This window comes from Chiloscyllium plagiosum, chromosome 2 (assembly GCF_004010195.1).
Source record: "Chiloscyllium plagiosum isolate BGI_BamShark_2017 chromosome 2, ASM401019v2, whole genome shotgun sequence".
NCBI classification, from domain to species: domain Eukaryota; kingdom Metazoa; phylum Chordata; class Chondrichthyes; order Orectolobiformes; family Hemiscylliidae; genus Chiloscyllium; species Chiloscyllium plagiosum.
The window spans coordinates 76,942,653-76,969,356 of NC_057711.1; the positions used below are offsets into that span (position 1 = coordinate 76,942,653).

The 26,704-nt window shown below is 39.4% G+C and overlaps 1 protein-coding gene across 6 annotated transcripts in view; it reads right to left on the reverse strand.

The window, feature by feature from the left end:
- LOC122561080 (protein prune homolog 2-like) overlaps positions 1-26,704 on the reverse strand; it is a 424,382-nt gene that overhangs the window by 74,990 nt on the left and 322,688 nt on the right. For 4 of the 6 annotated variants that reach the window (XM_043712461.1, XM_043712468.1, XM_043712477.1 and 1 more), the window contains one exon: positions 4,205-4,284. In XM_043712461.1, coding sequence (XP_043568396.1) covers positions 4,205-4,284 — 80 coding nt within the window. Of the gene's footprint in view, positions 1-4,204; positions 4,285-16,971; positions 17,209-18,044; positions 18,158-26,704 lie in introns of those variants that run through there. The other 2 variants (XM_043712487.1, XM_043712497.1) reach the window with 2 other exon arrangements.

Genomic DNA, 26,704 nt, shown 5'->3' on the forward strand with positions numbered 1-26,704 from the left:
ACTCTGCACTCACTAGACACACACACGCATACACTTTCTCACATTCACAACCCTCAACCCAGACAGACACACACACACAGACAGACAAAGACCCACATTCACACATATATTTTGTGGGGTGAATTTGTACTTGCAGGGTAACATTGTACTCTGCTCAAAACTGCATCATTCATGTAGAACTCTGAGCTCAAAAACTGCATGAATTTATGTAAAACTCACAGACAAAGACCCACATTCACACATATATTTTGTGGGGTGAATTTGTACTTGCAGGGTAACATTGTACTCTGCTCAAAAATTGCATCATTCATGTAGAACTCTGAGCTCAAAAACTGCATGAATTTATGTAAAAATCCATTATCTCACTTTTTAGATTAGAATCAATCTAAATATCATGGCATAGACAGAGAATACAGGGGGCCAACACCTTCAATATATTGTCTAGCTATGACCATTGTTAACAGCTAACCCGAGAATGCAACATTTTAAAAATAAAGGTTTTGTGATTTACACATTAAAGAAGTGAAATTATCACTGTATTCTAACAGATGAAAGGCTTAACAGACAATCAATTTTTCAATGTATAATTTCAATTAGATCACATTGTAAATTTTTGCTATATATTCTGTGTTAGGATTGAACCCTCCACTATCACCTGATGAAGGAGCGTCGCTCCGAAAGCTAGTGTGCTTCCAATTAAACCTGTTGGACTATAACCTGGTATTGTGTGATTTTTTAACTTTGTACACCCCACTCCAACACCGGCATCTCCAAATCATGATCTGAAACTAGACTGACATTTTAAAATCAATGTGTTGGTGTACCAGAAGCCAATGAGTGTAGGGGTGGTGGGTGAGCAGGATATGATGGCCGGACACGAGCAGCAAAGCTTTAGATGACCTCAGGTTTATGAAACGTGGGATGTTGACCAGGACAGCAATGGAGCAATCATTACGGGAGATATCCAAGGCATGGATGAGGATTTGAGCAGTTGGTGAATGAAGGATGAGGCAGGGTTGGGTGATGTTATGGAAATTGACAGTTTTAGTGATGGTATGGATACATTTCTGAAAGCTCATCTTGGACTTTGAGATGACACTAGAATGCATTTGCCTTAACATACAGTATGACTTAGAAAATAAACAGAGGCTTTACAGAGCAGGATATATTGCTGGGAGAGAGAAGGGCTCTCAACAGGAAACCGCATCCATCTGTGTTGTTCAGGCAACTATTCTCCACTTGAACCTGCGTGTAGAAACAATGGCAGAGCTGTTTGCACTTTAGTCAGGATATGCTCACTGCCACCCACTGCAATTTACAGAGCAGGGCAAGAATCTGGGCTGTACATGTGATTGGGGTGATGACATTTTGTGTGCCTGTTCCCACCACTTCCTCTGGCAGTTCATTCCATTGTTTAAAGAAATTGCCCCTCATGTCCTTTTTAAATCTTTCTCCTCTCACCTAAAAAATGCCCCTGGTTTTTAACACCCCCACCCTAGAGAAAAGACCCTTGTGATTCATTTTATCTATGCCTTTCATGATTTTATAAGCTAAATAAGGTCACCTCTCAGCCTCCTATGCTCCATTGAAAGAGGTCCAGCCTTCATAGTCTATTTTTATATCTCAAACCCTCCAATTCTGGCAACACCTCAGTAAAACCTTTTCTGAAGCCTCTCCAGTTTAATAATATCCTTCCTACAAAAGGGCTACCAGAACTGCACACAGTACCACAGAAGTCTGGAGATGGCTACTGACAGTCTGGCTTTTCATCAGCAATAAACATGGCAACTGCTGTGCTTCCAATAACACTGCAGAAAGATTTTTCATCCAGTGTGCTCAATCTCAGGTTTCAGAATATCATTTCGTCCCTCTCCAGACTGTTTAATAGCAAGTTAATTGTAGGTGTACAGGTTATCAGTCACCTTGTTCACCCCACCCTCCCAGCACATCACTGAGGCATTGAAAAACTGATGCACTATGACAGCATATTATTCTTATGCATCCAACATCCCTGCATGGGAGATTGAAAATTAAGCCTCAAGCTGAGGACTTGTTCCAATTTACTTTTCTGAAAGATCCAGTTAAGGTCTGGAAGACAGAGTAAGTCTCCAAAGTGAAGCAGATAGGAAAGGAAGCTGGGGACGACGGGTTCAGGTTGAGGTTCCCTCTGAACTGCCTTTGCGAGAAGGGACTGAAGGAAGTCGTGTTTAAAATAAGAGGACAGCATGGCACAGTGGACTGGAGGTTAAAACAGTTGAACAAACAATTGAAGGGAATACGAATGAAGAATGGTGAGAGTAAAGGGGTGGTCAGGTAGATATAAGCAGTCGAAGATAAAGCATTACACAATTGGAGTGAACGGACAGGTGACAGCAGGAGGGAAAATCCAGCAGCTTCTGAAAACCATGCTTTCTCTGCAATCGTTAACCCAAGTACTTATTGGAGCTACTGATAATCCATCCCCCTATCAAATCTACCAATTTCCCCTAACATAATGAGAAGAAATAGAAAAGCCACAAACAAATTAAACAAAAGCTCCAAACACTCTCAAAAAGCTTGACACCATCCAGGAAAAAACAGCTCACTTGATTGGCATCACAACCACAAACATTCAGTCATTAAACCACCGATGCTCAGCAGCAGCAGCATATACAAGATGCACAGCTGGCATTTGGCGAACATCCTTAATCAGTAGCTTCCAAACCCATAACAAATTTCATGTAGAAGTACAAGGGCAGCAGAGACAGGGGAACATTATCTGCAAATACCCCTGCAGCAGTTCAAGATGGTAGTCCATCGCCACCTTCTCAAGGACAATCTGGGATGTGCAATTAGAGCTGGCCAACCAGCAATGCCCATGAGATGCAAGAGATCAAATTTTCAAAATAATTTTGGTTCAGGGTGCACCAATGCCTCAAACTGAAAATTTTCAATTTTATATTTAAGTTCCTTGAAGATTTTGTTCCATCGCAGTTTAGAAACACTTTCCACACCTACAAGCCCTATCATTCTGGCTTGTTCAGCATGTCTGATTTCCTTCAGTATGCCACTGGCAGCTGTATCCTTTGCCATTGAGGATCAGGACCTAAATGTGACTCCCAAAATCTGTTCACATTGGTCTGTACTTTAAGATGCTCCATAAAACCTACCTTTCTAATTCAACCTTTGATTTGATTTGATTTATTGGTGCCATATGCATCTAGGTACATTGAAAAGATTTGTTTTGTATGCAGTACAGGCAGATAACATACAAGGACATACAGATCACAGAATGCTTAGACAGAGCCAGGCATATAAGGTTATGGGCACAACAGGTGCACAAAAGCAAGATCAACATTAGATTTGAAATTAGAGAGGTCCATTCAGCAGTCTAACAGCAGGGAAGAAGCTGTTCTCGAGCCTACTGGAACACGTGTTTAAGTTTCTGCCTGATGGAATAGGTATTACCGGGATGGGAGGGGTCTTTGATGATTTTGGCAGCCTTTCCGTGGCAACGATAAGTATGGATGGAGTTCATGAATGGGAGGTTGGTTTGTGTGCTGGTCTAGGCTGTGTACACAACTTTGTGTAGTTTCTTATGGTCCTGGGCACAGCAGTTGCTATACCCAAGCCTTTGGCTACCTCTCCAAATACCACTTATAGAATTTCGAACTAAATATTGTCTGATAATAGCCCTATTTTATATTTTAGGATGTTTTACTACATTAAAATGTCCTGTGTAAATAAAAGCTGCCTTTAACAAACCAAGGCAGTGTCAAAGTTATTGCGCAATGAAGAAATATTTACAGTGAAATTTAACAGAACGGTATTCGGAATGTACATTAACTGAGATGGTATAGGCCTAAGCTTATTTGCCAATGTTCAACAAATTGAAATCCAGGTACTATGTGCAATAAATGATTCAAGAATGTCCAACATTGATTTAATAAAACATAAAACATTCTTGCTTTAAAATCAACTTGTAAAAATATTTCAATGCAGACTGTAAAGGCGACTTATGGACTAAATGGACTGTCATTAAAGAAAATACAGTGATGTTGAACAATTCATTTTTACCACATCTGTCAGTTGTGAGCTTTGTAAGGCAACTTTCAGTACACTTTCATTGCAAACAAAATGATGAGTCATAATTATTGTGACATTGATTCTCAGCGCATAACTTAACACTGCTATTTTCAGAATGAATTAATCAAACTCTTCCTACCAGGTCTGCTGTCTTCAGCTAAGGGACTTAGCACACCCTCACCAAAGGGAATGTCCATTCCCACATCCTCTGGCACTGATCTGTGAAACATGAATATATCAAAGTAATTACTCTGTCACACTAATACATTGGCACCTTGTTCTGTTCTCAAGTTTTGATTCCAGTAATATGCAGAACTGCTAAAAACAAGTTTGGCAACATGATTGACCAACACTTGTTCACATGTGCTTTAGATTTTAACAGTTAAAATTTCTGCCTATTCTAATCTATTCCAAATAATCTATTCCATCTATTTAAAATGTGTCATTAAAAAAATCATCAGGACAATTCAAGATTAAATGTTGAACTGAATTTATATATGTCTTATCAGTTTACAGCTGGTTTACTTGAAGTCAGGATTCTTGAGCCAAGTTATAACTGCAATAACATGTGTGTCTGTAATGTATAAATGCAAAATGAGGCTTGAAATAATGATCAAGATCACAGTCCATATCCTGCACAAATAGCTTGAAGTTGAATCTCAGCAACAATATCTTTAGAAACCACCGGGAAAGAAAGGAAGATAAAGGTTGTAGCTACTAAATCAGATAAGGGGATGTTCTGAATTTTTAAAAAAATGAAAGTACTGCAGATGCTGTAAGTCAGAAACAAAAACTGAAATTGCTGGAAAAGCTCAGCATGTCTAGCAGCATCCGTGAAGAGAAATCAGAGTCAAGAGTGTGGTGGCAGAAAAGCACAGCAGGTCAGGCATTTTTGCCTAAAATGTCGATTTTCCTGCTCCTCGGATGCTGCCTGGCCTGCTGTGCTTTTCCAGCACCACACTCTTGACTGATCTCCAGCATTTGCAGTCCTCACTTTTGCCCAAAGAGAAATCAGAGTTCTGAGGAAGGATCATCGGACCCAAAAGGTTAACTTTGATTTCTCTCCACAGATGCTGCCAGACCTGTTGAGACTTTCCAGAAATATATCTGATTCTCCTTGGTTATAAAAAGACCACCTCACACACACTCACCTGCCTAACCATTCCACTACAACCTCTCTGCCAGATACATGGTGCAATTAGAACTGCTACATGATATGATTCAGCCAAATGTTATGTTCGGAATAATGACTGAAGGGAAATGAAAGCTTTTATGTACAGTTTCTGCTTGGAATTATGAAACATTTATTTAAAAGGAAAGTAAACAAATGGCAGCACTAAAGAAAACAAGTGATAACAGGATGCTCTAAGGCAATTAAAAACTTTTGCCTTAACCACCGAATGGCTGTTCCCTTGTGAAATTACTGCAGTGTTTGATTCGGATCTCGAAATGAAATTCGGTATCAAAAGCTTTTTAATTAACCGTCAGGTCCTGGAAAGAAAGCATGTCTAATTCAAGACTAACGAACCAGTTTAAATACAACCTTACAGTAACATCTCAGCCTCAGGTACAGAATGATTCTGTGCTTAAGATAAAAAGCAGGAGTCTGCTCCTAGCTTAAAAAAAAATATTTTAAACTTAACCTTGAAAAGATTCTGACACAATCTGTCAGGAAGCCATTTTATGGTCAAAAGTTTGCCCTCCTTGCTAAGGAACCATTTTGTGAAACAATGGTATCTGACATGTGAGCTGTGCAAGGTTACCTTATGAACCCCTCCAATTAGTTCTTTATGATAGGAACTTATCTCACCAGCAGACGCCTAACTCAGCTGGATTTATTTTTCCCCACTTGATGAATGGCTCAGGGCCTGTAGCAGTGATCAGTCAAGTGCATACAGACCTATCAATTAACTTCTTTTTCTTACAAATTATTGTCTTTAACTGTTATCCGTCTAATTAAAAACATACAGTGTTTAGTATAAAGGAAGCCACTTTGAGACAGTACAGTAGAGTAGCTGCTAGGGCTCTTGAAGAGCTGATATCCTACTCTCCTGGGTTACTAGAACCTAGTTAGTTTGGCTTATAGCTAACAATATTATGTTCACAGGTTGAGTCCACAAAAGATTCCCTGGGCTGTCTCAAATCTGTACTTTAACAGTTGAATCTCAGCAACAATAGCTTTAGAGACCATTGGGAAAGAAGGGAAGATGGAGGGTGTAGCTACTAAATCAGATAGGGAGATGTTCTGAATAAAAAATGAAAGAACTGCAGATGCTGTAAACCAGAAACGAAAACAGAAATTGCTGGAAAAACTCAGCAAGTCTAGCAGTATCTGTGAAGGGAAATCAGAGTGGTGTTCAAGGAAGGATCACTGGACCCAAAAGGTTAACTTTGATTTCTCTGCACAGATGCTGCCAGACCTGTTGAGTTTTTCCAGAAATATATCTGATTCTCCTTGGTTATAAAGAGATCACCTCACACACACTCACCTGCCCAACCATTCCACCACAACCTCTCTGCTAGTTACAAGGCGCATGTATAAATTAGAACTGCTACATGATATAATTCAGTCAATTGTTATGTTCGGAATAATGACGGAAGGGAAATGAAAGCTTTTATGAACAGTTTCTGCTTGGAATTATGAAACATATATTTCAAAAGAAAGTTAAAAAAAGGCAACACTAAAGAAAATAAACTTGCATTTACATCACATAGGTGACACCTAGTCAGCTCAATTTTGTGTAAACTTCAGTCACCCAAAACACTTTCCCTGTTCCCTAACACACTCCAAGTCTCATCATCTATTATTCCTATGCAGCATCCTATGCTATATACGCATTTATAACCAGGCACTAAAATCATGATTTCAAGCATGCAAGCTGTAAACTGATATTCGCATATAAATTCAGTTCACCCCCTGGCTCCTGGCTAAACAATGCCTCATCGTAAATTTCTGATGCTAATTTTCAAACCTCCCCACACCTTTGCCTCTCCCTATCTCTGGCATCTTCTCCAGCCGAAAAACTTTCCAAGATGTTTTTGGCCTTTGAATTCTAGGCATTAGAAAATCCCCATTTCTACCAAATTCTCTCTGCCTATTTCTCTTCCATTAAGACAGTCTTTAAAATTTACTTCTGACTAACGTTTGGTCATTTGCCTTAATATCATCTTATTTGATGTAGTGAATAATGACAATGCTTTTTGTGAAGTGGTTTGGTATATTCTGTTACGTTTAAGGTGCTATTTACATGAGCAAGTTATTGTTTTTAAATTACCATTATTTACCGAATGCAGCAACCAATTTTTGCACAATTCCACTAATATACTGAGACAAATAGACGTTTCATCTATTTGACTCTGATCGGCATGGGTGCATTGGACTGGAGGGTCTGTTTCCATGCTGCATATCTCAATGGCTCTATGACAGCGTGCAGTCCCAATCCTTTTCTTTCCATCTTTCACATAAGGTGCTCTGTTTAATTTTTGTCAGAATAAGCATCTCAAATTGCAGCCCAGAAGGGTTAAGGCTCATGTGTTTGTTAATTGATCAGTTTAAGTTCTGTATAATGGCAAAGCAGGAAGGCGAAGCTTGAGTGTTCCAACTGGAGCTTAATTCAGGCAAGGACAGGAAAATGGCGAGGTTCTGGTCCAACACTATTCTGCCTTATTAAGTATGCTCCCTTTCTCCAGAGTCCAGAGGATTTTGTCATTCATTTTGCAAGTTCCATGATTGATTAATAAACTGTGTAGATCACCTGAAGAGAATGTGGGTGATCTCCTCTAACCAGCAGTTTGCTCTTTGCAGCAACAAATAATTCTGTATATTTTGATGATGCTGACTGCAAATGTTCAGTTGTCATCAGTCTAAGTCTTAAGGAACATTGGGGGCGGGGGGGGGGGGGAGAATTAGCACAGTCCTCTGGGAAATAGGTGATGTCACACTTTTGTCTCCTACATCCTGGCCCATTTCATGTTTTCATGTATATCCCGATCATTCACGATTAACGTAGTTCCTCACAGGCTATTCACATTGGTTACCCAGTTGGGTAGGCTGACTGTGCTTACCTTGCCTAGATCAGATAATTATAACCCACAAGAATGAAAGATAATTGTAACCCACAAGTTATTTATTAACTCATAACAAGCAGAGAGAGAGAGAGAGAGAGAGAGAGAGAGAGATTCCTATTAGGAAACTTCCTCAACCAATCAACATTTTTAATTTTTCAGCTATTTGCTATACTTCTTATTTAAATAAAAAAATCATGAAATGTAGGCATCACTGGCTAGGCTAGCACTTATTGCCAAATTGCCCAGAGATCAGTTAAGAGTCAACGACATTGCTGTGGGTCTAGAGTAACATGCAGACCTAACTAGGTAAGGGTGGAACATCTCCTCCCCAAGAGGATATTAGTGGACAAGGCAAAAAAAAAGGTTACTTTAGGCCAAATAGCCTAACACTCATTCTTGTAAAATTTTGGAATTGGTTGTTAAATAAGTAATAGCTGAATATTTAGAAACATATAATCTAATTAAGTAGAGTCAGCATGGTTTCATGAAAGGGAAATTGTGTCTAATATGTCAGAGTTTTTTGAGGAAGTCACAACCAGAGTGGATACAGAGGAACCAGTAAACCTGTTGTATTTGGACTTCCAGAAGGCATTTGACAAGGTATCTCACAAAAGGTTAAATCATAAGACTCAATTGATGTTGGAGGTAGGATATTGGCATGGATTGGGGATTAACTCATGGGCAGGAAACAATGAGTGGTAATCAGGGATTTTTTTGTCGGTTGGTGACCTGGAACCAGTGGGGTTCTAAGGCAACCACTACTGATTAACACATATATGAACAACTTTGAAGGAAACAAACTAATGTACTGCAGCCTAATTTGCAGACAACACAAAAATAGGTGGAAATGAAAGTTGCAAGAGGGATGCAAACAGCTTACAAAGAGATATTGATAGGGTAAGTGGGTAAAAAAGTGTCAAAAGGAGTATAATATGGGAACATGTCAAGTTGTTCATTTTGGAATGAAAAACAAAAGTAGAGTATTATTTAAAAGGGAAAAAAAAACTGCAGAAAGTTATAACACAAAAGGACTTGAAGGTACTTTGCATGAAACCCAGAAAGCTAGCACATAGAAACAGCAGGTAATCAGGAAGGCTAATGGAACTTTAACCCTTATTTCAAAGGAGGTTGAAGTACAAGAGTAGGGAAGTCTTAGTGCAACTCTACAAGGTGCTAGTGAGACCATATCTGGAGTACTCTGAGCAGTTTCGGTTCCCGTATTTAAAGAAAGATGTTACTTCATTGGAGGCAGTTATCCCTGGTATGGAGGGATTGTCTTAGAAAGTAAACATGGTGGGACAGTTCTCATTGGAATTTAGAGATTTGGATTGAGAGGTGATCGCATTGAGACATCTTGGATTCTTAAGGGGCTTGAGAGGATGGTTCCTCTCATGGCAAGGTTTAGGACCAAAGGTTATATAGCCTCAGTATAAAGGGTGTCAATTTAAGACTGATTCAAGAAAACATTTCTTCTCTCAAAGGATTGAGTGTCTTTGGAACTCCTTGCCATAGAGAGCTTTGGGAGCAGAATCCTTGTGTATATTTAAGGCTCAGATTAGTATCAGAATCAGGGGCCATGGGGAAAACACAGGAAAATAGATGTGAGAAATGTCAGAGCAGCAATAATCTTATTGAATGGGAAACAGGCTCAAGGGAGTGAAGGTTTACTCCCGTTCCTATTTCTTATAGTCTTATGGATTTTTATGAAAAATTGACAATAGTTATTTGGTTTTATTCCAGGATTTAAAAAAAAAATCAAATTCAGATTTCGCCACCTACCATGACGACAATTAAACCCATATTTCCCAAAATATTAACATTAATGCCACTGCAGTGGCATTACCACTATGCACTGCATCTCCTTAAGGTGAGGAGAATTGCAACAGAATTTTGTAGTAATATCAAACGCTATTGTTTTGACAAAAGCTTAAAAAGTTGCAAGAATCTTGGCCTATTCGGTTTCCAATTTGAGCAAAGACTCTGAAACACACTCTTTCTGGTTTGGCCCTAGGCATAGTGACGTGATCATCAGTGGGCTAGTTAGAAATACAGGTAGTTCTCATATAAAGTGTGTTTTGGCAGTGCGATTTGACTATAATGTCGCTGAAGCATTTGGGAATAGTATTTTCGAGAATGCTTACCTCAGTTTGCAATAGTGAGATTCCAGTGGTGAATGCTTCACATGCTTGGTTCCGCGCATGCGCCAATGTCAGCTGCTGTCACAGCATGAGAGGTACAATACTATACATTGAGCAGCTTCATCTCAAAAATTAAACTTATGAATGCTTCTGAGACAAGAATATTCTTGTATAATTCCTGTATAGGCCCTGTATAATTCTGGCAGGACTGCATTATTCTTATACATACTATTTGTCTTTCTAATTTGTCCTTGTATCTGCATATCACTCAATCTACTCCGACATTTGCAAAAATGGAAGGACATAATGACAAGAATGGTGGCAAGAAGCGTCTTGGTGATAAAATTGCAGGTGGTGAAACAAAAGAAAGGCTATAACACTGGAAGGGAAGCTAAATGTTGTTGAGCGTTTTTAGCATAAGGAGAGAACACGTAATATAGCTCGCTTAACAGGAATCACGGAATCTACCGTACGCACCATTAGGGGCAATGCCGAAAAGTTTAAAGCAAGCTGTATTACTGGAACAAGTCCGAGTACTAGCAAATCTGGGAGGTCACAGCCAAAGGAGCTTGAGGAGATGGAGAGGCTTCTACGTGTTTGATAGAAGATCAAACAAAAAAAGCCACCTGGGACAACCTTTCTCACCATAGAAGAGAAAGCTTTATCCATTTAAGATGATCTAAACCAACCCCCAAGAAACACAGTCACAAGACAATCAACCACAGCTGGAAACGAAGGTGGTGGTGATGATGTCCCTGCATTAACAATACTTTTTCCAAAATAATGTGTTAAATTTACTTCTGTTTTGTTAATAAGTATGATTTAAAGTTTCATTCAGGCTGTGCTAAACTTTGTGTTATGCGTTTGGGTGATCTTTGAGCAATTGTCAGTGATAGTTGTTGTTGGTCTGCCCCTAACCTACTTTTCCCATAGGCCCCATTATTTCTATGATGCAAAGTTTCGCCGGAATGCAACCACTGTGTGATAGGAGAACGATCTGTCGGTCAACTGGCAATCTGGGAAAGAAAATAGCTCATCTCATTTTAATCTTACACAGTAGGTTGGACTGAGAGAGGATAACTTTTTTTTGGGTGAGATTGCAACAAAAATTTGCTACATTCAATTCTTCTTTAGTTATTTACACTAACTTATTCAAAGTGTGGTTTTTGCAAATGTTGTAGGTTTCAGTGTTTTCTCAGTTTGCTATCTTAATAAAGAACAAGTAAAATATTTCAGAAATGTTTTTGCAGAATTCAGTTTGTTGAGGATAATTGGAGCATTCTTAATTATTGGTCAGTAAATTTGCTGCTGTTTCTTACAGTTTTTTTAGGAAATCAATCATGGTGCATTATGTTTGTGCAGTGAGCAGAAGTCATTTGAACAATTGGTTGTCAAGGTACTGAAGTAACTTAGTGTCCACAGAACAAATTCTAGGAGATAGTAACAGAGTGGGACAAGCTGGCTGTTAGCTGTTCAAATAATACATATGTCTAGCCCTGGTTGTAAGACAGTGAGATTGATAAAAGTTCTTTGGTGGTAAACGACTTCAGTCCCACAATCCCTAAAGCCCAAAATGAGAACACAAATCCTATTTTCTTTCATCATTCGTTCTAAAAGTAAAGAAATTAATTACAGTACTGATGCGGCCCACAAGAGATATGAAGGATAGCAACTCTCCTCAAATTCAATTTAACATAATTAATGGGTACACATTCTATCTGATTAGTATGACACTCCTAAACATATCATTTGAGATTGGGATGAAGGTGAGAATAATGGTAATATGTCAAAAGCAGCAGTATTGCCATGCTAACTTTGAGAGAACCTGAATGGTGCTCAAACTATGCTACCTGGGTTAATAGTATTTCCAGTCAAAGAACTGTGCAATGAGAGCCTTTTTACACAAAGGCTCAGTTCTCTGTTGATACCAATTCCTTTAAAAGCACACTGTATTAATATCCAACAGCAAAATTCAGGACAGTTACCTTAAGGTAGCAAGTAACAAGCATACTCTTACCAAAACTTGGAACCTACTTTAAGCTAGCAAAAAATGAGGCCTAAATATAAAACATCATTTTTGATAATTAAAAGTAACGTAACACTTCAAGGAACTCCATCCATCTCAACGATAATCTATGCATTCCTCACTTGAGTATAAGTGGTTTTCACGTTTTATGAAAATACAATTTGATAGTGATTCTGAATAAGAACCAAAACTTTATAAATGACAGCCTGTGACATTAGCTTATGAATATTTAACATCTAAATGGTTGCAACCTGATGATAAAAATGTTACATGTATAAGAAGAGTTAAAGAACCTATTGAACGAATTATACAATGGACAAGATTTGATCTGTTTGAGTTGGACCACAAAACTGGGGTTAAATCTAGAACCCAACATCAGTGTCTCTGCGATAGTCATCCGACATCGATTTTGCTTGAACTAAGCAATTATTAGCAAAAGAGTGCTTCCAAATATGGACAGCAGGTGGCCTCTTGAAGCAGGAGGACTAAAAGTAGGATTTCCAATAGAGGAGGAGTGACAGCCAATCAATGCAGGTAGGAAATGAGAGAATATGTCCATCCTGAGACGCACCTTCAGCACTTTAAAAGTACAAAAATGACCAGAGTTAGCAAACCATCATTGAGGAGTGGGAATCAGTCCTCAGGGCAGCCTGTAGCTAAGGCTGTGACCAGGGAGGTAGGGAAAAACCTCACAGTCAACTTGAAGTACTGGCACCTCAGTCTGCCACTGGTAGGCTCCTGAAGGCAGCTGTCCTGCTCCTGATGCCATGAAAGTAGGAGAGCGCAGGCCAACTAGAAAATTTCAGTTGACTGCTGATCAATGGCCTTACTTAACCTTGAAATGATTTCCGCTGGTTATCCTTTGCTTGCGGGAGGGTAGACATTGCATTTGTGCTCCAACTTCAGAAAAATAGTCTGGTGGTGTGATGGTGCCAGTAAACTGGGAATCTTTTGCCATATTCACTTGTGGAATGTGGGCATCGCTGGCTGGCCAGCATTTATTGCCCATCCCTAACTGCCCTTGAACTGTGTGGCTTGCTAGGCCATTTCATAGGGCAATTGAGAGTCAACCATGTTGCTGTGGGCCTGGAGTCACATTTAGGCCAGAGCAGGTGAGGATGACAGACTTCCTTCCTTGCAGTCAGCCAGATGGGTTTTTCTGACAACCTGTAATGGTTTCATGGTCATCAGTAAACTCTTAATTCCAGATCTTTCTTTTGACCAAATTCCACCATCTGCTGTGTTGAAAATTGAAGTCAGGTCTCCAGAACATCAGCTAAATTTCTGGATAAACACCACTAGGCCATCGCCTCCCCTAGGCCAGCAACATGAAAATAAGATGCCGAACAGCATAGCTCGGCCAATATACCTGGATCAAGATCCTGCCCCAGTTTAATAATACTGCAAACAGAAATCAGTTTGCTATAATTTTCTTAATGACTGCAATATTTCTGCAGGCTTTTATATAAAAATATACAGATATAAAGCTTAAATACAGTGTAAATATAGATTTCAATACATTTCAATGTTCTTGCTTCAGAAATATCTCAGAACTTCTGCACATAATTTTGCACTTCTTTCCCGGCCAGGGCATCATCACCTTCTTGCTTCTTTTCTCATGTTAACTGTCAGTCTTATACTGCATTCACAATTAGAATCTGATTTTGAAGTCACACTAGATGTTAGCTAGCATATTAATATATATTACAGGTTAGAATCATACTCATGCCTATTATAGCACATAGGATATAAATAGAAGTAGCTCAGTAAATGTCAATCTTATTCTAAGCCTGAACAAAATTTTAAAATGAAATACGACTAAGCATTTTGTACTCGTTATAAATTCTGTTTAGTGTCGCTGAACATTTAATTTTTTAAAAAAAAGTCAACACATTTAAAATTCTTTCATCAATTCTTAGTCTGAGTAAAAAATTCAACATGATTTAGAGAAAATGTTAGTTCATTTGTTAACAGGAGTTCAATTCTTATTAGCAATATTTTGCTTTAATTAGAAGAATAAAACCATTCATTCTTTTTAGATTATTTATCTACAAAAACAAAACAGCAAACTCTGCAGGATAATGAACCTTCAGCCTTCCACTATCAGAAGAAACTTTTTTTGTGAAAATATTTGTTTCAAGGCAACCCACCAGTATTAACTTATACCACCTTACTACAATGATTTGGCTTCTTCTGGATACAACTTATACAAAGGTTTTAATATATCTTATGTACTTCTGTCTGGTTCCTCTAATTGCCTCTTTGCATGACTAAAGAACAGTTTTGCACCTTTCCTCATAACTCAGTCTTCAGCTCCAAGTCACATTTCTCTACTTTGCCTCTGTAATTCCATTTTTTCTTAATGTCTTGGGAACTGAAACTTAATTACAGGCACAAATCTAATCAAATCACTGCAGATTTCTGGCAGTCCCATGTCTATTTTAGCAATGTACACTATTGTTACACCTTTCACTAGACAAAATGATGACCGTTTCCATGTCAAAAAACGTAATGAGAAGGTTGTACTGTTTACTTAGGTTAGTTCATTTTCATTAAATTTATTTCCATTTGGTTAAGATAGTATTTTTATATCAATGTTAAAATTGGTTTGTGTTGCCATGAGGCTTGCCGGGGTTTTATGCTGTACATTGGAGAAATGGTTATTCTAGTCTTTTCTGTTAGGTTGCGGCCTATAATTGTTTCTCCTTACACATGAGCAACAGCTGTCTGGCTCTGATAAGTTTCTGCAAACTCTTATTTACACTACTGAACATAATACTGTCCTGTTACTCTATTAGTACATTTGTCACTAGTACAGACTGTTCCATGCTTTGTTCAGAGTCTCTGGCACAGTTATATCATGATATAAATTACCTTATCGCCGTATGCATTTACAAAAGATACGGTAGTCAAAATGTTGAAAACGATGTACTCATGTGGACTTTACCTTTGATTTTAGAAAAACTAGCACCTGAAATTTATAGTAAATAATACTGCATCAAAGGTGCATGGAAAATTTGTAAAATAACTTTATCCAAAGTTCCGACAACTTTTGGCAGATTGGTTTGGTAATCATTTATCATGAAAATGCAATGTCCTAGCATTGAGATATTCTTCTTCCATATGACTGTCAACTGAAAAGCCCCAGTGTTTGGCTGGTCTATAGATACTTCAATCAACTTATTCAAATGTATTATGACACACCTTTAGAACAAGTGCAACTTGATGCCAGGCCATGTGCTTCAAAAGGTAGGGGCTCTACTAGAGCCCAACACTGAAAGATCGAGGGCCATTTTAACTCTATAAGTGGTCAGAGCCAGGATGGGGCCAGTGTACAAAACAGTTCTCATTCTTTACTTCAGAGCTGGAGTGTTTTAAACTCGCTGATCTCTTCTGAATGTCATTGGTTAATTAGCCAGCCACAAAAGGTGGCAAGAGTTTAGGTATCTGTGAATGCCAAGCCAGGAAATGTACGTACCCAGTTTTATTCATCATTCACCAAAAGCATAATTCTTTTAAAAAATCCACTCTTTCTTATTCATCTTTTACAGATTTTTAAAGCACATACCTGGTAGAAGCTCAGTTTATGCACATTTTGATGTGACAGCTGTTTAAACTGGAGAGCTAAAATACTTTTCATGATATTAAAACATCAAGATTGATCTTTGTCATTTAAAAAAAAAACAAAAGTGTCATTTTATGATAACCTACTGATGATCCATATTAATTACTTCTGTTTTACAGCTCCACTTCTTGAGCCTGGATATCAGAATTGTGATAGCTGCAGGCAAATATTTAGGCCTCATTATGTCATTTTTAATACTGACCTCAACGTGATGATTTTAACTGGGCAAAATGACAGATGAAGGAAAGGCAAACATAATAAAAGGCCTAAGTGTTGGTCTGCTGATATTGGCAATATTAATTTCTACAAAATTGATTAAAAATAAAACTGCCATTGAGTCTTACAACTTCAATCAGAAATGGCTTATTGACTTCACCTTGACCTAATTTTCCTGTGTTTTTGGTTTTCAACTCCAGAAGTGCAAATGAGTATACCATTAACTAAATGTTATCATAAAGTGGGCATCATATACCACTCACTTAGGCAAACAGTGAAAACTAGAAAATATAGACAAGTATATCATTCAGTACTCCTAGATCTGCACTATAATCTCTGCTGTCACATAGCTGAGTGTGCGATTTGCTTATTGATCTCCACAGTACTAGCTGTAACGAAACACGTGAAATCAATGTTTCAGTGACCTTCCCTTTCTTCTTGGTAGGGGTGCGGTTTCTATATGTTCACACTGCCAGAACTCATAACATCAGAAATTGTGTTCAGTGTTTCACCACAGATTAGAAAACCAAATTTTGTTTTTGAAAATTACTTCACTGTGGACTCTGGACCATGATCAACCAGACACATGAACATGACCTACAGAGATAATGCAGTCTAATCGTCTTCAATACAAGCACCACAAACAAGGAAAAAGTGTAAGCTCTGCCTCCGTTCTGAAATTTAGAATTCTTTGGTTGAAAACTGAAATCCATTAATGTGGTTATCAATATTAACTGCATAATTGAACATATAAAAACATATGTAGCAACATATAAAGTTTAGTTATTGAAGTATATTTCTCACGTAATAACTATGCTCATAAAGGTACTTACCCCTCCAAGTACTTTCAGTTCTAAAGAGAAATGTTGATCCGTGCCAAACGTCGTTGTTAATCATGCAAATATACTTCCCATGGCAACCTTCCTCTTTACAATGAACCAAGATTTTAGATAAAATTCGCAATGCTTGCTGTTACCTTTTTATCCCAACAACAAACCTATCTTTGAAGTTAGCAAGTGGATTCAAATTACAGGAAATGAAAGCAAATAATTCATGACACTTTACCCGAAACACGGTCTTTTCTCTTTCCCCACCCACAAAAGAAACTATCTGCAGCCAATCAGCTTGAAGGATTAAATGAATGAAAGGAAGAAAGAAGCTTCAGCTTTAGACAATGGGCCACAATACAACCATGCAGCTGGTACATGACCAGCAGCAAGCACAGACTGAACAGTAAAGTGACATATTTATATTACTCCCCTAACATCAACTCGTTTTGCATAGTGGACTCAAACATTGTCTGCAAATTTCGCATAGCACATTAAGAAAAAATTTTGTGCTTTGCTTTTTACAGTTGACCTTCAATTATCTGCATAATACAGTCAACAAAAATGATGTGGAAATTATTTTCACACGCTAGACTAAGCCCACGTCTGAAATCCATGTGATCATATGCTTGAGTCATTCTGCACTGACTTATACCAGTTAAGTGGTTCTCAGAAAGATACTTCATCGGGAATTCTATTGTTGGTACTCTACATGCAAAGGACAATACTTTCTCATTAAATCTTGGTGGTCTATTATAATCCAGCATATAAAGCTACACACATAACGGCTTTACAAACATAATACCAAAAATATTAACATCTGTTTCAGATAAAATAAGCTACCTTTAACAAACTACTTCAAATGCAGTGTGCAATTTACTTGTGAATCTGTAAAGAATCTAACAGAACTTTGAAAATAAAAGTATTTAATATATGATGTAGTAGCTACATTTAATAGAAGCAGAAAGCACTGATAGTTGCTTGCAGTTCATTGTGAGTAGGAACAAATAAATGTGAATATTTTCAGCTTCTGTTTATCCAAACACCAATATTAAACAAAAATCTATTAAATCCCTTACCTTTTAAAGAGGTGGACTATCTTGTCACTAAAATATATTGTATTCGTTACTTTAATCTCTGCATCCTATGTGCATCTCATTTCCAAACAGATCTTCCATTTTACACTGCTGATCACATGACTGATGACACATCAAAACACAGATGATCACCTGCTTCCCAATATCTCTTCAAGAAGAGCAGAGCAGTTTTGAGTTCAATGATGGATCAGAGAATGATGAGAATTTATCAAAGGCTGGTCTCTGCTTTAAGGGGCTTATTTTATAAAATTCCTAAAAGAAAACTAGTCCGTGAAGCAGAGCCTTCACAAAGGGCTATGCATGCGATAGAAATAAAACTGTAACGTGACCAACACCACAGGTATTTGATTGGGAAAACTGTAATTGCAATACACAGGTACTTGAATTTAGCTTTGTTACATATACTCACATGAGTACAATGAAATGTTTGCAAGTCACCACATTACTGCATTATCTTAGATACAAAGGGACTTGGATACGGATTCTTGAGTACAAATTCTTAGGGAAAACAAATTAGGGAAAAAGAAATTAAAGTCCAGCATTACAGACCTTCAAAAATACAAAATCATAGTAATAAATTAGAAAAATAAAGAAATAAAAAGTTCAGAATAACATTCTTTCCACAATAATATAATAAAGAAAAAAGATGAAATTTTAGGAAAGAGAATACAAGATAAAGTCCACACAGCCCCTTTCACAGCTCTGGGCGCGAGGACCCGAACCCAGCACGATGCTGAAGAAAATTCAGCATGGAATCACAGACTGCGTGAAGTTGCCATAGGGAGGCCCAGACTGACTGGTTTACTCTTTACTGTGTTAGACATACTTAAAGCAGGGGCCTGCTTGGAGAGGAACTTCCTTTTGATTTGATTTATTTACTTCATTTTCCCTGTGCCTGCATGGGTTTCCTCTGGATGATCCAGTTCCCCCTTTGTTCAAAATTGTGCAGCTTGGGTCATTTGGCCATTCTAAATTGCCCATAGTGTTCAAGGGTGTGCAGGCTAGGTGGACTAGCCATGGGGAATGCAGGGTTACAAAGTTAGGGAAGAAGGGTGGGTCTGGGTGGGATGCTCTTCAGTGGGTCAGTGTAAACTCAACGGGCCAAATGGCCTACTTCCACGCTGTAGGGATTCTATGACTGAACAGCTACAAATGACTCTTATACCACGTGAGCCAAGCACTGATCATGTCTACCAGAATGAAGCCAATTATTGCCTCTTGAAATTCAACGGTATTACAATCACTGAATCCATCATCATCAACAAAGCAGGCTCACCATTGAACAGAAACATAACTGCAGCCATTTACATACTGCAAATATCAGAGCAGGCTAAAAACATCACATCGAAGAATTCACCACCTGAGGTGAATTTGCCATTCGCACATTTGCCATTTACAAGGCACAATTCAGGTGACGTACTCCCCACTTGTCCAGATGAAGGTAATGCAAATGAATCTCAACGTGATCGACACCATCAGGAAAAAGTAGAACGCTTGACTAACTTTGTATCCATCACCATAAACATTCATGCTCTTCACTATCAGCATTTGAATGGCAAATTAAATTGTTTATTGTAAAGAGAAAATAAATCCATTTTGTTACAATGGATGCTGCTGAAACCATATCTGGAGAACTGTGTACAGTTTTGGTCTCCCTACAGTACTTGAGAAAGAGCATAATAGTATTACAAACAGTTCTTAAAAAGTATCACTTGAATTATTTCTGGAATAAGAGGATTATCTTAAGAGGAAAAGTTGGACGTGTTGGCCTGTATCCATTTGAGTTTAGAAGAATTAAAGGTGATCTAATTGAAACATATACTAGATCATGTAGGGAATTAACAAGGCAAATGTTGAGAAGATATTTTTCTTTGTGGAAGAGATTAAATCTAAAGGACATGATTTAAAAATAAGTGGTTTCTCATTTAACACAAGATGAGGGGATCATTGTTCTGACTGAAGGTCTTTGGGGATCTGTGGACTTTGTTTCCCCAGAGTGCACTGCAGGCATGTTCACTGAACATTTCTGAGGCTGAGGTAGATGGATCCTTGATTGACCAGAGAGTTAAGGAGTATGGGAGTATTTAGGAGTGCAGAATGGAGGCCACAATCAGATCAGTCAAGAAGCCGACATTTGCTCCTAATTTGAATGCTCCAAAGCACATAGGGGCAACAGTGTGTACTATAGACTGGGACCTTTTTTTTGCCTAGCAGCCTAGAAGGCTGAAGGGTGGCATTATAGACGTTTATAAAATCATGAGGGAAATAGATAACGTGAATAGCTAAGGTCTTACCTCCAGGGTACAGATTTATAGAATTAAGGTGAAAAGGAAAAGATTTAAAAAGGACATGACGGGCAAACTTTTCACAGAGGGTGATGTGTATGTAGAACAATCTTCCAGAGGAAGTGGTAGAGGCGAGTACAATTAAAACATTTAAAAGATGTTTACAGGTACATGTATAGGAGAGGTTAAGAGGAATGTTGGCCAAATGCAGGCAAATAAGACTCATTCAGTTTAGAATGCCTGGTCAACATGGATGTATTGGTGTGGTTCTGTTCGCCGAGCTGGGAATTTGTGTTGCAGACGTTTCGTCCCCCGTCTAGGTGACATCCTCGGTACTTGGGAGCCTCCTATGAAGCGCTTCTGTGATGTTTCCTCTGGCATTTAGAGTGATTTGTATCTGCCGCTTCCGGTTGTCAGTTCCAGCTGTCCGCTGCAGTGGCCGGTATATTGGGTCTAGGTCGATGTGCTTATTGATTGAATCTGTGGATAAGTGCCATGTCTCTAGGAATTCCCTGGCTGTTCTCTGTTTGGCTTGTCCTATAATATTAGTGTTGTCCCAGTCGAACTCATGTTGCTCGTCATTTGATACTAAGGATAGCTGGTCATGTTGTTTCGTGGCAAGTTGGTGTTCATGGATGCGGATCGTTAGCTGTCTTCCTGTTTGTCCTATGTAGTCCTTGCATGGGATTTTGTACACTATATTGGTTTTGCTCATGCTGGGTATTGGGTCCTTCGTCCGGGTGAGTTGTTGTCTGAGAGTGGCTGTTGGTTTGTATACTGTTATGAATCCTAGTGGTCGCAGTAGTCTGGCTGTCAGTTCAGAAATGTTTTTGATGTATGGTAGTGTGGCTAGTCCTTGGGTTGTGGCATGTCCTCATTCTGTTGTCTTTCCCTTAGGCATCTGTTGCTCGGGTATCCATTTTTGGCAAATACATTGTACAGGTGTTCTTCTTCCTCTTTTTGCAGTTCTGGTGTACTGCAGTGTGTTGTGGCCCTTTTGAACAGTGTCTTGATGCAACTTTCTGTGTGTGTGTTGGGTTGGTTGCTTTCGTAGTTCAGGACTTGGTCTGTGTGTGTGGCTTTCCTGTATACCTTTGTGGTGAATTCTCCATTCAGTGTTCTCTGTACCATCACGTCTAGGAATGGGAGTTGGTTGTCTCTCGTGAATCGGATTCCTGTGAGTGTGGCGTTGATGATCCGGTGTGTGTTCTCTATTTCTGTGTTTTTAATGATTACAATGTAGTGTACAAAATCCCATGCAAGGACTGCACAAAACACTACATACGACAAACAGGAAGACAGCTAACGATCCGCATCTATGAACACCAACTAGCCACAAAACGACGCGACCAGCTATCCTTAGTAGCCACACACTCAGATGACAAGCAACATGAGTTCGACTGGGACAACACTAATATTATAGGACAAGCCAAACAGAGAACAGCCAGGGAATTCCCAGAGGCATGGCACTCATCCACAGACTCAATCAATAAGCACATCGACCTGGACCCAATATACCGGCCATTGCAGCGGACAGCTGGAACTGACAACCGGAAGCGGCAGATACAAATCACTACAAATGCCGGAGGATGTCACCTAGACAGGAGACGAAACGTCTGCAACACAAATTCCCAGCTCGGCGAACAGAACCATAACAACGAGCACCCTAGCTACAAATCTTCTCCCAAACTTTGAATGGATGTATTGGGCCAAAGGGACTATTTCCATGCTGTATGACTCTATATGCAAGATAAACTAACAGAACTTGCAAAGACTCTTTCAAAACCTGCACTCTTACATCCTAGAACAACAAAAACATCAAAAAGATTAATCTTCTGCTTGTTACATAATGCTTTAAATTGGAACCTATACTGTTGTTTGTTGATTTGACAAACTCGTGGCACTCCCTGCCTAACACCACTGTGGGTGGACCTATGTGACATGGACTAGGAACTATACATGTGTTCTTGAGGTTCCTTGAACAGTATCCCTCTAAACGTTGGCAGAGGAGTGACTCATGTCTTAGGTGGGTGTTGAAACAGTAAGACAAAGTAAATAACTTGCAAGATGTGGGTTACTCTGTACAAAGAACAGAAAATTGTCTAGCCTACTTCAAAGAGAAACATGGGAGTTACTGCCAAGTTTGTTATTATCAAATGGTTCTGCAAAACACCTTCAAGATCTGTACACTTGGTGTCAAAAAGTTGGTGCTCGAAAAGCTCAGCTGGTCAGGCAGCATCCGAGGAGCAGGAGAGTCGATATTACATTAGGAATGATGAAGAGGTTATGCTCGAAACGTCGATTCTCCTGCCCCTCGGAAGCTGCCTGATCTCTAGCACCTGTAGTCCTCTCTTTCTCCCACACTTGTTGGATTTAGGTGATATGGTGGTTTTTCAGTGTTTGACTTAATTCTTGCTTAAAATGTGTTGCTGGAAAAGCGCAGCAGGTCAGGCAGCATCCAAGGAACAGGAGAATCGACGTTTCGGGCATAAGCCCTTCTTCAGGAATGAGGAAAGTGTGTCCAGCAGGCGAAGATAAAAGGTAGGGAGGAGGGACTTGGGGGAGGGGCGTTGGAATTGCGATAGGTGGAGGGAGGTCAAGGTGAGGGTGATAGGCCGGAGTGGGGTGGGGGCGGAGAGGTCAGGAAGAAGATTATTATGTTCTGTTAATCTTTGTTCATTCATACCATAGGTTCATACGAAGTTTCATAATCGACAGGCACATGCTCCTGGCAGTGACACCTCCTGTCTTAGCTTCTCATACGATGGCAACACCCTGGCCTCACGTGGTGGTATGTGTCTGTTTCTGTACATATAAATATGTGCCTCGTAAGTACTGCGCAAGTGTTGCACCTCCTGCGGTTGCAAGGGAAGGTGCCGGGGGTGGAGGTTGGGTCGGTGGGGGGTGTGGGTCTGACAAGGGAGTCGCGGAGGGAGTGGTCTCTACGGAAGGCTGATAGGGGAGGGGAGGGGAATATATCCTTGGTGCTGGGGTCTGTTTGGAGGTGGCGGAAGTGACGGCGGATGATGCGCTGTACATGGAGGTTGGTGGGGTGGTAGGTGAGGACCAGTGGGGTTCTGTCCTGGTGGCGGTTGGAGGGGCGGGGCTCAAGGGCGGAGGAGCAGGAAGTGGAAGAGATGCAGTGGAGGGCATCGTCGACTACGTCTGGCGGGAAATTGCGGTCCTTGAAGAAGGAGGCCATCTGGGTTGTACGGTTTTGGAACTGGTCCTCCTGGGAGCAGATGCTTAGACATTTTTCAAACTCTTTTGGCAAAACGTAAGTTGTGAATCAACTACTCAAACTTTCAGTTGTGTTAGTACCTGTCATATTGAACATGGATACATTTATTGCCTAAATGCTGTCTATTGCCTAAAATATTTCAATTCAAAGAAATCAACACGTACACATTCCACTATTTCTTGGGTTTGATTATGAAATGAAAGGAATCCTGCTTGGATCATTTCTCCTTCAGAGAGATAACTTTTCACCAATATGTCAATATGCCTATCTACCTTTGGATACCAAAATAATTCTTGTTACTGTTTTCATTGCAGCAATAGCTGTGCGCTGCTCAAGTTCCTTGAACAGTTTATCTATAAACAGTTGCAGAATACTGACTCTTGAATACCAAAGGAGATAAGCTTAATCTGCACCATCTCAGATTTCTTTCTCTCCTTGCAGTCACAGCTGCAGTGCTATCAACAATGAAAATAAAATGCAAACCTCTGACTTTATTTCTACTGTGGACACTGGACTTACATCTCCAGCCCAATAACTCTCGTCGTCCATGTTTTTGCTGGCACTCTGACCTTCTGCTCAATAATATCAGCTTCTATTTCCATATCTAACAGAGAAGGTGGTATAACAAAATGTTAAGCTCTTACAATATACAACAATCCCATTTTCTTATGAATAGCTTATACTTTTAATCATGTCTCTGATTATCTCTTCCTTGGTTTATTTTATGATACATGTACACAATCATGCTGAGACAAAGATCTGATTTTTTTTGTATATTTGATTTGATTTTCTCCCTTTATAACATAATATTGAAAATGTCTTCATACTTTGTTTGAATTCTTCTTTGAGGACTCTAAGATGATTGAATTAGTTTTAGATCTAACATAGCCTTGACCTGATACATAACTGGAGCATTACTACTTCCTCTACTCCACTACTGGGACTGGCACATGGTTAGTGGTTAGCACTGTTGCCCCACAGTGCCAAGGACACGGGGTTGGATTCCACCTCAGGCAACCGTCTGTGTGGAATTTGCACATTCTACTAGTGTCTGCATGGGTTTCTTCTGGGTCCTCCAGTTTTTTCCCCACAGTCCAAAGATTAGTGCAGGTTAGGGGGTTTGGCCATGCTAAATTGCCCATTGTGTCCAAGGATGTCAAGGTAAATGCTGTAGGTTTACAGGGATAGGGTACGTGAGACGGTGCGGGCGGAGGGGGGATCTGGGTGGGATGCTCTTTGGAGGGTTGGTGTGGCTTCGATGGGCTGAATGTCCTGCTTCCACTCTGTAGGGATTCTATGATTCCTGCATGCTGTTTGGATATGCCCGATTTTCCCACAGGCATAGCAGTTTGGCTTGAACTGGAAAGGTTGATTTCTAATATTACTCTATACCAACAGTGACAGGAAAGTTTCTTTAATTTTTGAATTTATTCTGTGATAATCTCACTTGCTCATTAGTATCAGCACACCCCTTAGTGCTCGGGTCTCACAAGCAATCCTGGTTACACGTTGCATAAACAGCATCAAGCATCATGATTTGAAATCGTATACTCTATCCCACTGGATCAGCTATAAATTCTGTGGCTACAAGACCAGGTCAGAAGCTTGGCATTCCACGGTGAGTAAGTTACCTCTTGGTTCCTCAGATCTTGTCCACCATCTACAAGGCACATTCAGGAGTGTAATGGAATACTGTCCAATGGCCTGGATGAATGCAGCTTCAATAACATTCAAGAAGTTCAAAACTATCCAGAACAAAGGTACCAATGCCATTGACACCCATCCACCATCTTATGCATGTGGTACTTCCACAATCACCAAACTGTGGAAGCATTGTATACCAGCTACAAGGTGACTAACCAAGACTACTCCAACAGCACCTTCCAAACCTGTAACCTACACAACCAGGAAGGACAAGGGCTGCATGAGCATGCGAGTATTGCTGCCACTTATAAGATTGGCTTCAAGTCACACACCATCCCAACTTGGAACTATATTACTTTTTCCTTTACTGTCACTGGGTCAAAATTCTGGAACTCCATTCCTAACAACAAAGTGGTTATTCTCAACTCTCATTGGCTACAAATTTCAAGAAGGTGGTCCATAACTACCTTCTCAAGGACATTTAAGGATAGTCAATAAATACTAGTGTAGTCATGGACGAACACATCCTGTTGACAACTAATAAAGAAATGAATCCCCTGCAACGTAAGTGTTAAGTGATGTTAATCAGTAATGCTGATTACATTGTACTGACCATTATGAGCGTGAATTTTAAATGTTGCCTGCATTATTTTGAATGTGCATGGGCTAATAACACCTCACAAATCCTGTGCCTGTTTTTGGGTTTACTAAAAGTTTAGACCATTGTATTTTATCAGTTTTAATTTGTTTCTCCTGTTGAATTTATATTGTACAAAATAAGTTGCAGCTAAACTGTATGCATCTTGTCTTTTGATATTATCTCTGAAATAGGATAATAAAAACATTTGCAAAAAGATGCAATGTGCAATGTGCTATTTGCAAGTTTCACTGAACAAGATTGTTCTGCTTATGTTCCAGTTTCATCCTGGAATCCTGACCAACATCTGTGTTCTAATTTACGTTGAAGAATTTGTTAAATGTGTACAAGAAAATGTTCTGATTCAGTATGTGGCTGTACCTACTAGAGAAGGTGCAAAACTTGACCTACTCTTGGGAAATAAGGCAGGGCAGGTGACTGAGGTGTCAGTGAGGGAGCACTTTGGGGCCAGTGACCATAATTCTATTAGATTTAAAATAGTGATGGAAAAGGATAGACCAGATCTAAATTGGAGAAAGGCCAATTTTGACGGTTTTAGGCAAGAACTTCCGAAAGCTGATTGGAGGCAGATGTTCACAGGTAAAGGGACGGCTGGAAAATGGGAAGCCTTCAGAAATTAGATAACAAGAATCCAGAGAAAGTATATTCCTGTTCGTCTGAAAGGAAAGGCTGGTAGGTATAAGGAATGTAATATTAGATTAGATTACTTACAATGCTGGATGACTAAAGAAATTGAGGGTTTGGTTAAGAAAAAGAAGGAAGCATATGTATGGTATAGACAGGATAGATCAAGTGAATCCTTAGAAGAGTATAA